This window comes from Ambystoma mexicanum, chromosome 6p (genome assembly GCF_040938575.1).
Source record: "Ambystoma mexicanum isolate Mex_15411 chromosome 6p, UKY_AmexF1_1, whole genome shotgun sequence".
In the NCBI taxonomy this organism is placed as follows: domain Eukaryota; kingdom Metazoa; phylum Chordata; class Amphibia; order Caudata; family Ambystomatidae; genus Ambystoma; species Ambystoma mexicanum.
The window spans coordinates 1,343,641,049-1,343,653,295 of record NC_090935.1 but is presented as its reverse complement, the minus strand read 5'-3'; the positions used below and the strand labels follow the sequence as shown (position 1 = coordinate 1,343,653,295).

The 12,247-nt window shown below is 44.9% G+C and overlaps 1 protein-coding gene across 1 annotated transcript in view; it reads right to left on the bottom strand.

The window, feature by feature from the left end:
* RIC1 (RIC1 homolog, RAB6A GEF complex partner 1) overlaps positions 1–12,247 on the bottom strand; it is a 1,165,874-nt gene that overhangs the window by 447,873 nt on the left and 705,754 nt on the right. Inside the window, exon 8 of the mRNA XM_069626020.1 lies at positions 10,208–10,296. Coding sequence (XP_069482121.1) covers positions 10,208–10,296 — 89 coding nt within the window. The remainder of the gene's footprint in view (positions 1–10,207; positions 10,297–12,247) is intronic.

The following is a 12,247-nucleotide window of genomic DNA, read 5'->3' as shown; positions in this document are numbered from 1 at the left end:
ACCCAGGGGAAGGAGTCACCACACTGTGGAGCCGTGCTGAACAGAGGGCCTACCTTGTCTTGACAAGAGGTACTGGAGACAAAGTCCTTAAGGTGGGGAGGAGGAGAAGTGTGGAAGATCTCCCTCCACCGCTACAATCGATTCTTCAATGTCTGGATACCGCGAGCGCTGCAGGGCTAACACAAGTCCCGGTGGTGGTTGGGCCGCACACACTTAAGACAGAGGGCATGGGGGGGGGGGTCAGAGACCGGTAGCGAGCGGTCGCCCAGGCACATCTCGTGAATCCTCTTGTGGCCGACATGCGCCGGGGAAGGCGAGGCACCTAAGGGAAGTGAAATCAGAACTGAAAAAACAAACTGGGAGCAAGTGGAAGGCTAGAAAGGTGTTGCCAGATCGGACACCGTCCGTGCGAAAAAAGGGACTGGGGTGAGGAGGCGCCAGAGGGCAAACCCGCTCGCTCCCCCACCCCCCGCGCACTATACTACATTTAAAGGGGAAGTTATAAATGTTTTGCTCCCAAAGGTTCCGGTACCGTCCCCAGGCTGGTGGATCCAGCTCTGCTAGTGGGAGCAGACTGGTGTTAGACTGCCAGGCCCAGGGGTTTTGCAGAGGCCTTAGATGACTGGAACATCTCTTAGGAGTCATCAGCCTTAGCCATAAAAGAGGTTATGCCTGCCAAAAGACTGTCTAGGAGATTTGCTTGCACTGCACAAACCACAAATTTCTCATCCAGGGGTACCTTCTCACCAATGTGCCCATAGTCATTGTCCGTCCCACTAAGTCGGTGGTATCCAGCACCGACGGCATTATCTGACAAGTCGCACCTTTGCCATCTCCATCTTCCCTGTCAGGTAGGTGCTTGGGCACACCAGACACGGCTGCCCAACAGAAAAATGTTGCTAGGGCACAGGAGGCCTTTATTGTTTTTAAGTCAAAACTGCATACCCCATACATCCAACATCTTATATTCTACGTCTCAGACGGAAGCAAACTTGTGACATTTTCAGGCTGTCAGTCACAGCCCGACTGACCAAGCTCTCAAGGTAGACATGGAGAAAAGAAAAGCTGGATCTTAAGGAGCCAGGCAGTGTTTCTACCAAGTCTCTGTCAATCGCAGCAAAGGATACAGGCTTTTACCAGGCTTCCAACACTGGGGTCTCAATTGTCGGAGTGAAAGTCAGTAAGGTTATTTCGAGGACCTTCTTCCAAGATGTATGTAAGCTCAAACATTTGGCTTGTAGGGGGCTGTCCTTTGATGTCCTGCACTTTGGCTATCAGTTGTTGGAAAGAGGCACAAGGATTCTCCAGAGTCGGTACTAGTAAAATGTCCAAATCTGGGGAAGCATCCAGACGACTGGCCTCCTGCAAGTCAGAAGCCAGCTCCAACAGTCTCCTCCTTCACCATCAAGAAGTCCCTCACCTGTCGAGGGCATTTATAGCATCACTGTCCTCATTGAAAATCTCACCCATCTTCAACATAAATTCTTACATGTGAAGCAGGGCATACTCCAGGCAGGAGCTCCGGCGCCTCCAGCGTCGATGATGCAGAAGTAGAGGGTGACAATTGCTTGATGCCAGAGGGCAAAGCATGTCAGCCCAGGGACAAATCCTCATCAAAGGAGCCGGGGGCAAGTCCATCATCATGCACACTTGGTCCTTTGCAAGATTCCCTGCTATCCTCTCCAAACGTGGGGCGCCGCCAGCACCTGGGACAAAATTGCAAGCGCTGGGCCCTTGGTGAAGATGTAAAGCATCTTCACCCTCAAAGACTCATTCCTCTGGGTGGAGGATTGCATGGGAACCAGTACCTGGGACCCCTTGAAGAGGACGAAGAGTGGTACCGAGAGGAACTGCTCAGTGACCGTAACTTCTTGCAGTGGTGCATCTTTTTCAGCCGGGGACGAGACTTCTGAAATCCACTCTGTGCCTTGCAGCCTCAAAAGAGAGCAGTCTTTTTCGCCTTGTGACAAAAAGTAAAGGGCTCTGCAGCCCGTTCCTGGAGAGCCTTCGGGTGCATCGATTGACAACCCACACTCTTGGGGGCCGTGCTGTCCCCAAGTAGTCAAGATGGATACTGAGGGAGTCTGAAACCAAGCACGGCATGGCCCACAAATGTTGACGCTATAGGCCTTTGTTGGAGTAGGCATTTTCTGAAAACTCTGCAGCTGTGTTCCTGAAGCAGAGTGCATGAAAAAACAGACATGAGGTGCAGCACCTTGATAAATACTGACCCCAAAGTTATGTCCGGTGTGGGGCGCATAGAGGCATCAGATGGAGCAGAGGCGCGCTGCACCTCCTGGACGTAGAAAAGTTTCAGAAGATCAGCTGGAGAGAGAAAATCATGTATAGTAGAAGTGAGATTTCTAAATGAAAAAGGGCCTACCTAATCGATACAGCTAAGGTGACAGACTGGGTTGTTGGCTGTCACAGACCTTTAAGCGAGAAAGGGGCCCAACTGATAGCAAGCAAATTCAGACATAGAATGGTTCAATATCTACTTGTGAGGAAACTGTTCGCCAGGCCTTTTCCCTTCAACATATCGCTGTACTCTTGTATACAGAAAACACCAGAGCAGATTGCAAGTTACCTTGATAAAGCTGTCTTTCTATGTCTTGAAGCGCACAAGTGACACTCGTTGAACCTCCCAATCGCAGAAGCCGAAATCAGTCGAGCTATTGACAATTTCCCCAGTAGCAAAAGCTCCGGTCCCAGAAACTTCTTACTAGTGTTTTCAAAGCACTTCCAGGATGAGCTGATGCCCTTTTTTTACCAGCTATGTTTAATGAGAATCTTGCTTCTGGTTCTCTTACATCAACTGCACATGACACCTTGATAGTGCTATGGTTTAAATCAGAAAATAATTATGAGCCTGTGGCTCAGCTGTACAATCATGCTTACCAATGTGGATAATACAATTTTCGAAAAGATTGTGATTAATAGGTTGTTGCCATTGATGCCGCAAAATGGCTTTCTGGATATAGCCAGCTTTATTCTGGCTGAACCAAATACTAGAACCTTTACAGATGTAATATTGTAGTCACTCAGCTGCGCCCCTCCATCCGTTCATGAAGTTGCACTTCCATTGGATGCAGGAAGACTGGGTCAAATGGCTTTTTTTCAATGTTGGAAAGTATGGGCTTGAGCATTGTTTTGATATCATTGATACAGCTTTTTTATTCTAGTCCCAAGGCCAGTGTGCATACAAATAGTGTAATTTCTGACCTCTTTTCACTTCAATGTGGGACTCAAGGATGCAATCTCTCCATCACTTTTTCCAATGGCAGCTAACTGCTAGCAGCTTTACTTAGGGGAATTCCACTGAGAAAGGAGCTTCATGATTTAATCCTATAGGGTCCTTTCCTACAATGCGGTGGCTGTCCATCTCTGTCATGGACCAAAAGCGGAATGTTCCGGAGGCACTAGATGTGGCACAGGGTTGGGGGAGTATTTTACGCTCTTAATAAACATGAATAAATCTGTGCCTATGCCCTCATAGTAACAAATGAAGTCCCCACTCCATGCTTCTCCATGCTTCTCGTTATTTGGTGTCTGGAGGGCGCTAGAGATCTTGGAATATATATTATTCACGATATTCCATTGCTTCTCGAACAGAGCTACAATGTCGTCGTGAAGAACTATCTCCCATATCAAATTATGGACGAAACTAGGGTTATCCCAGATGGACAGTTTCCCTTATTAATCATAAATGAGGGAAACTATAAATATATTTTTAAAGCGCTCACACAGCCCGGGGGCATCGAGGCGCTGTTAAAGGAGTAGGTCTCTTAGTTGCGCATTTATAATGCGCTTAATACCTAGAGGTTTCCAAGCACGGACCTGGAGAACGAGCCTGTGTTGCTCTGTGTCGTCTTGTTTCCAAGGCGAGTACGTTGCTGCTGAGCTATCCTCCCGGGACAAATGGTAGTGTTACCAGGCTTCCTCATTTGTTTTCTCAATGTTCCCATCTGGCTGACCAAACTGTTTATCAAACTCTGTTATTTCCTCTTTTCTTTAATACGGGTGGGTAAACAGCGTAGATTTTGCTGGAGGTATTGGTGTGGCCAATATAGATGGTTGGTCTAGCGATCCCAGACACTGAGCTATACGTTTGATTGGCACATCCATCTATGCTTTTTATTGGTATGCTTAGTCACCTTGTTAGGCTCTAGGTTTATCTTGAATGAGCCTTCATGGTGCCAAATGACCTCTGCGCCATTTTGCTCAGTAAACGCAGTATCTTGCCAAAAAGTGCAGGTTTTGAGTCTATCATGCAAAGCTTGGCCTGTTCATGTTGAGAGGTGCTGAAAAGTCAATGTGTATGCACCATAGCTGTCCATTTGGAGATTTCCCCAGTGTAACTGGAAACCACAAAAAGGTATTTATTGAACTACTTGCTATGGTAGGGGTGGGTACAGTCCGAGACCTCTTTGATGGTCCATTTATTTTTCCATAGAGGAATTTAGATTCAGGAGTGGATTCTCCTTGTTGGAGGCCTTCCTTTGTTTTAGATTTAAGCAGACACTGGGTTAAATTTGACCCGGTTTCCTTGCCTAACCAGAAACAATTAACTTGCTTGAATTGTGCATAAATATAACATCTCCTCGTCTTTACAAACCCTTTTTCAATGGTGCTACAAATACATTGGAGAATGTCAAATCCGCGTAGAAGGATTTACGACATGAGATGACTGGGGGAAAATGGCATTATACATGCAGGCAAGTTAAGGAGGTCTTATTACAAACTACTGCATTTCAAATTCCATAACAGAGTATCACACAATAATATCCCTTCATAGGGTCTTCCTTTATGTGTCTTACAGCTGCAACCACCCAGCTGCCAACTGAAACACTTTTGGATAGATGTGTTTGAACAAATTAGTACCTGCTGTGGATAAATCTACTGTTCTGTACATGGTACACTTTCAGTGACCCCCCTTCGGATTACTAGTATTTTTAAGCTGATGCTTACGCTACTTAACACAATACTTAAACGTGCAGACAATGCAATGTTTTTGGTTTTCATGTTAACTCTCTACACAAAATAAATAAATGAAGTTTAAAAAGGTAATGGGCCAATTTATTTTTATAAAGTTAAGACAATGCAATCAGAGGTCCAAAATGGCCAGTTACATTTGCAGGCCTAGTGCCTGAAGTGCAAGATCTCGCCCTAAAGGATCCCAGTTGTGCTTTTTTAGATCATTGTCGACATGGGAAAGGTTAATCTCTACAGTTAGGAGTAAAGGCTCTGCAATGAATATTAGCCCTCTTCTTTTGCACTCTTCTAATGAAATCCTTGTTGAATCCAAATGATCCTGTCTATTTTCCAAGCTGCCTTTTCTTAACCAACAGCTGAAACAGTACTAAATGAGACGGCTTAATTAGTAGAAAAGCATGATCTTTCGTACTTTGCATAATTATGTTTCAGGTCTGGTTAACACTGAATTTATCAACAGAAAATCAACAGACAAAGCTGATGGTGGAGGCACTGCCGCACTGGTCCTACAGGGCCTGTATGGGGGTTTTGATACCTTAGGTCATTTTATTCTTGTAGATTGTTTGGAGCGCTATGGAATCTGTGACGGTCCTTAAATGACAATCCTCTTTCAGAGACCATTTGAAATTGGTATAGATTAGCCCTGCAGCTCAGAAGCTAGGTCAAGATCATGTGCAGGGTCCTCCTTGTCACTGAAATTTTTCAGTTTCCAGATTGATAACTTTGGCAATACGACAGGCAGGCTCATTTCTTTTTTTTTTTTGTTTTAAACAAGGCAGTTGATACTCTAATCTTAGCAAGCATCAGGACATATAGAAATGTGTCTTAAGGGAAGGTCTTTTTTAGCAATTAAAGGTTTGATTGACTAACCATCGAAAGAAAAGCCCAGATAAAACTGAAGTGCTAACTATCAATGCAGATTCCAGTTCATGGGGCTAGTTCAGGCTCACATTCTTCAGTTCCTGCCCCATTCGGGCACCAGTTTTTAAGAAACTCAGCATCCTGATGGACTAAGCTCCCCCTTTAGCTGCACGTATCACAAGAGAACGTTTTTCTTCCCAATTAACAAAACCGCCGTCATTTAGGCAAAAGGTGATGGCAGTGAAGGCTTTTGTTTCTTCTCGCCTTGACTTTGGAAACCGTAATTTATCTCTGAATGAGAAACTGACTGCAAAAGATGAATAATTCAGCAGCCAGACTGCTCCTAAAAATCCGGAAATCTGGCAATGCTTGATTCTTTTTGATGCAAGTAAAAAAAAAAATTAAAAAAAAAAAAAAAAAAAGGTTTGCGTTTAACTCACGGTGTGTGGTTGAAAGAACTATCTTTAGTAATATAGATACAATTCTCACTCACCTTCTTGAATATATGCAATTCATTAGACACCTCATATCTAATTTTAAATATCTACCCATTAATAAAATGTTAAAACTTAGAAGCGCCAGTCAGGCATATCAAGCTGCCAAGAAATGGAATGTACTGCCACTTGATCTAAGACGGGAAGCGGACACTGTTTTGGAAGAAACTGAAAACGTAGCATATCAAGTACATTTTCTATGCTGAATCTCGCACACCCTGGCCTATAGCATCATGATGTCTTAGCAATAGGTGAACTCTACAAAACTTTGTACAAAACCTTGTTATCGTTGTCATAGCGTCAAAACGTTTCTCACATACAGCTGTTTCCCGAGATTCCTTCTCTCCTTGCCCTTGACCCAGTGACTTGCAACACTGATATTAACTGGCTGCTGTTGAGGAGGGAATTGTGTCCTCGGGAGAATGGAGGCGAGCAGGCAGCAATGCAAGAAAGGGGCACTGATCTAGCATGTGCGGTTCTTCTGTGGTACTTGTTTTGGTTAGTTCTTGATATCAGAATGATGTGGTAGCCTCCTTAATTGCAGCAAAAGATTAAATGCTGGAACTGCAGTGTTCATATGCAGGCAAAGCATTACAAAATGCTGCAACTATAACCATTACATGGGTTCAAAGGGAGAATTATATGAACGAAATTGGGCAGAATCTAGTGGTTGAATTTTTCAGACACTTATGTCAGCATTTTTCATTTGTGTTAAATTTGGTTGGTGGAAAGTTTTCAGAAGAGCAATGATCAAGCAAGCAAAGAAGATGCAAACTAGAGCTTGATTAATCAGATTTCTTTTTTTAAACTTTATTTTTATTAGAATATAACTTACAACTAACACTGCAAAGGTTGTCTAAAGTTGTTGTAGCGTGAGCGGCCTTCGAGGTATTCGTTCTTGGCTATGATTGTCCTTATCTGGGTTTCCAGTGTCGTCGCCCCGGCTGTGAGCGAGGTGGCGCTGTCTTCAAGGTCTGATACCCGTTGTTCGGCTGTGTCAAGCCTGTCTCCATGCTTGTCAAGGCGGTGCTGTAGGAGGTCAACTTGGGACGATAGGGTGTCAAGTTTGGAGTCAAGGTTGCTGATTCCTGCTTTTAAAGTCGAGTAGGACTTCCCTGTTGTCTATAGATGCTGAGGGGAGTTCCTCCTCATGGCTTTCTTCCATGGTTGGGAGTCGGTTTTCCTGGATTTGTTGGTTGTACCTGGTTCAAAGGTCAGCTTTCTCTGGGACTTGTCTGTTTTCCCCATTTTACCTCGAATGTGGTGCCGCTTGGATGTGCGGGAGAGGTTCGAGCTGTCGGGGACGATCTCCTGCGTGCGCTTCTGTGCTAAGGGTGAGTGTGCCAGTGGTTTTTTCTTTTGAGTCTGTGGACTGGTCTGATTTTCGGCTTGAGTTGAACGTTTTGCTCCTTGTCGTTCCGGTTTGGGCTGGGTTTATTTTCCCTGTTGATTGGAGCAGGGCGAGTCAGGGAGCGGATCTGGGTCAGAATTTGTATTTCCTCTTGGTTTGGTGTCCCTTTCTTGTCCCCTCACTCAATGTTTTGCCGCCTCTAGGTTGTCGGGGGGGGGGTGGCTGCCTGTGGTTCACTGTCTCCGGTGGGGGGGGGTTTATTTAATTTAGCTATGAGTCAAGGAGCACCACTGGGGCTGTCACGTCCCGGCAGTGTTGCCTTGGGCCTTTTCGGCACTTTGCAACTTTGGGTGCCCTGGGAAGTTCGTATGCTCCGATGGCGGGGCTCCATTCTCCCTGGGGAGCTTGTATGCCCTGTAAGTTCAATATTTTTTTTTTGGGGGGTTGTTCCGCCTCTCTGGTGTATCTGGCAGATGTTTTGCACGTAATTTTGGAGGTTGTGCAGTCCCTTGTCCCCCTGGTCGGTTGATTGTTTGCCCCTTTCGTGATGTTCATGTGTTTTTTTGGCGAGGAGGGGGGGCTGAGCGGGATGTGGCGAGTTCTATGCGCGAGCCTCCTGGTGAATGAAGATTGAGGATTGCACTGCCCCGCGGGTCCCAGCCGCCGAGGCCCTGCAGATGTAAACATGGGGCTCTGGTCTGCTAGCTCTCGGCGCAGCGTCGGGTGTCGGGTGGTGGTGGCGGTGGGGGGGTTCTCCACCGCAGGACAGGGCGGTCGCAGCACTCACCTCCCGTCCTGGCGCAGTCTTGTTCGCCGCGGCAGCTGGTCCTCTCGTTCCGCGTATGCCCTTGGCCGCGCGGGGGGGGTGTCCGCCATGGCGTCCCAACTCCGTCGCCCTTGTTGGAGCTGCGATTGTTCCTGGCCTCTGTTACCGTCCGGACCACCTCAGGGACGCCGCTTTTCCACCTCCACGCTCTCGAATTAAGGCGGGAGCACCCCACGCTGGCTCGCAATCTCCGGCTGTATGCCAGCTCCTGGGACGCTGGGGGTGTTTCTTGGCTGGTGGGTGCTCGGCCCAGGTATCGAGCTGGTGTTGCAGCACCTTTCAGTCTCCAAGGCTGCAGTCACTCGGCCCCTTCTTCTTGGCGGGAATATGGCGATGGGCTGCGGGAACAGGGCCGTTCCACAGCGGGCTGTGCTCGCTTTCCCTCGTTTGGTGGTGTCCGTTTGTCGCCAATTCTTCGCTGCTATTTTTAATCGAGCACCTCTACTGAAAGAAGGTGAAGTTTCACTCTTGGAACGTATTTATATCAGGATTCATTCAGGAGTCGCTGGAGCGCTCACAGAGGAGCCGCCATCACGGTCGGCTCTCTAGCGCCCTCGATTAATCAGATTTCTTACCAAAGATACCCCAAAGTGATTATTAAGCACATTTGAAATGGTATGAATCTGTAGTTAGTGTTGATCCAGACAGACGCAGTGACCTCCACAAGGTTCAAGCTCATATGTTGTGTGATGAGCTATTGTCTGAACCACACTCGCCGAGGTTCAGTATAGAGACACTCACAACAGGCCAGCTGCAACACAACCCATCTGTTAAAGGCACACTTCTCATGGGCCCTCCAGCAACAGGTGTGTGGATTTTAGAGGTGATGGTAATGTTTCATGCGCTAGCATGTTTTTCTATAAAAAATGATTCTGTCCAGTTCAAGGTTTGAGGGCATTTCTTAGTCGAGCAGGCAAAATAGGTTACTTGCACTCTCTGCAGGATTTAAAATATTTTCCAAGACCTGGCAGTAGCTCGGCATTTGAGATTGCAAGTGGAATTTAATAAAGTCATGCTTCTTACCTTTATCAATGCCCCTATTTTTACTTGTTTGTTTAAAATGTTGGGCCTGTCACCAGAAACTCATGTTTCAGACAATAGCATATAAAAGCATTTATGAGGAATACTTTAAATGTATGCAGCTGCCGCCAGCCCAACTGAGTATACAGAATAGTGCAGATAAAAGACTATGACAGACTTTACATAACCAAAGACGTTGGTAGTCACACATCATCCTAAAGGATGGAAAAATACCTGCAACGTCTTCCAGTGAATGAACCTAACAAGTCGTCGAAAAAACAATGTGGATTGGAAAAATAGTCTATTCTCCATTACCCAATTGGGGGTAACCTCTTTTTTATTTTATTTGTTGCTGTTCCAATTTGTTGTGGCACTAAATCAAGGGTCTGCAACCCTTCAATTCCCCAGATGTTTTGGACCATAACTCTTATCAGCCCTAGCAAGCACAATCAACTGAGGGATCAGGAGCGTGGTAGTCCAAAATAACTGTAGAGAGGGAGGTTGCAGACACATGCACTAATTATTCACGGTTTTAAAAGGTGATAGTTGGAAGTGTCATTTGAGGTACATCAAGAACGTAAAACTAATTATCCCCAAACATTGTAAAAAGCATCCAACCTCTGAAGATTTTCAAAAGATGTCAGCGACACAATCAAAGCTTACCAGGATATTGTTTTGGTGTTAGCTCCAATTTATGAGACAACTGCATGGCACCAGTGGTGTTATCAATGGTAAAAACTTGCACAGCGCCACTGTGGAAAAGTGAATAAAAAACTTATCAAAAATAATTCACCTAGTCAAAAGGTACAGGAACATTTTAAACAGTGACAAATGAAAATCATATCAATTCATCAACATATTACACAAATACGTCCAAGGCTACATTGTAATTAAAGTGCTCTGAAACAAACAAAAAAATATATAACATTGTGGCAAACCTACTTCAAGGGAGACAGTTGCCTTTATTAGCTCCTAGTAGGTCTCTTTGTTAAGAGCAGACCGAAAACAAAAATTTCAATCAATTAAATCCTAGCTCAATTTGTAAAGACTGACTCCAACTATCACCCCTTCCCACCATTAACTTAGATGAACAAATGCATACTACCTAAATCCATGTGTCACTGCACTGAAAAGGCAAGAAAGCAAACAGTATATGCATTGGTCATATACCAACCAAGAATCAATTCGAGACAATAGGCTTTTTCCACTCACAATTGTACTAACCCTACAGCCGTTTTTCACCTAAAAGCACGCATCCAGCAAGTGGGGTAAATCATTCTGACATTTGAAAAGTGTGAAGTCAAAGATCAACACTATTTGACCATTTTGAAAGAACCCCAGACACATTATAGATTATTTATTTGCAGCAAAGTTGAGGCAATAACATCCACGGTTTATGATATTCTGTGGGAATAGCATTTTTTTCCAAATTCGACTAAATGTATAATGTTTTTATTTTATATTTACTTTAATGTGTTACAGTTCTTAAACATTTAATGCAACCATCAATTAAATGACAAGATAAATACATTACTAGCACTTCCATACGATTTCCTTCACTGTTAAAACAAATATTCACCTAGAAATGAATATTAATTAATACATTTCACACAAATATTCACCTAATAAACAAATTAAAATCATTGCCTTTACATCACCTCCACCCGTTCCTAACCACTGTTGTACCAGAAGCACCTATCTGCACAGAATCCAGCAAATTCCCGTTCCCTTTCCCATTTCCTCTTATTTTGATTCAAACCTACTGCTAGGTAAGATTTTCATAGTAATCATAAATCTTACTGACCCGTGTCAAACCCAGAACTTTGATTTTACTGGTGGATTATTTTACCCTATACCTTATTGAGGGGGACTCCTTTTCCACACTCAGGGTATTTTACTCTGTTTATGGGTGTCATTTTCTAGACTCTCCATAGTGTGTTTTAAAAGTTATTCTCCGACAACTTTTTGCAAATAAGTGCTTTGCTGGGTTGCCCTAGGGCCTCCACTTTTAACTTTCTCTGGCTAACCTTGTGAGAACTACAGTTCCCAAGTGTAGAAAGGATCTTTGAATCCCTTTTACATTTTATTTGGTGCAACCAGCACACCCACCTTAAGTGGAGTGTTGGCGGGATACAATGTATCCACTTTCACACTAAAACTGTTATTGTAACAATTCTGTTAAAGGGACAAGCATACCTTTAATGGCTGGAGGCAGTGATAGCTTGTATTAATTTGGTGTACCTTTACTGCACAGCCCCGGGCAAAGGCACCCATGGGTGCTCAATTTACCAAAATGGCTGCAGTCTTGTTTTTTCGCCATTTTAGTGTTCCTTGTCCTTTCTTGTCCCTACCCCTGACATCCAGGGTGGGAAATTCCTTTGTGTTATTTTTATCTTCGGGAGTCCTCTAGACTCCCCACCCAGACTCCAGATTGTTTGTGAAGGCAGGAAGCGAGGGAGGAGTCCAAAACTCTGCAGCCCTTTGTCTTCCAGCCTGAGTGCGAGATTCCAGTTCTAACTGGAAGGCTTGCTGTCCGTAACGGATTGCCAACAACCCTCCCCTCCACCCCCCGCCGCCACCGCCGCAGTTTGAAAGTTGCAAGCCCGTTTGATTGGCTGTGTTTCTGCCCAAGAGTCCGAAGCTGAAGAGTTAGTCGACCACTGAAACCAAAACCGAAGAGGATGAAGGAAAAGCGGCTGAGAC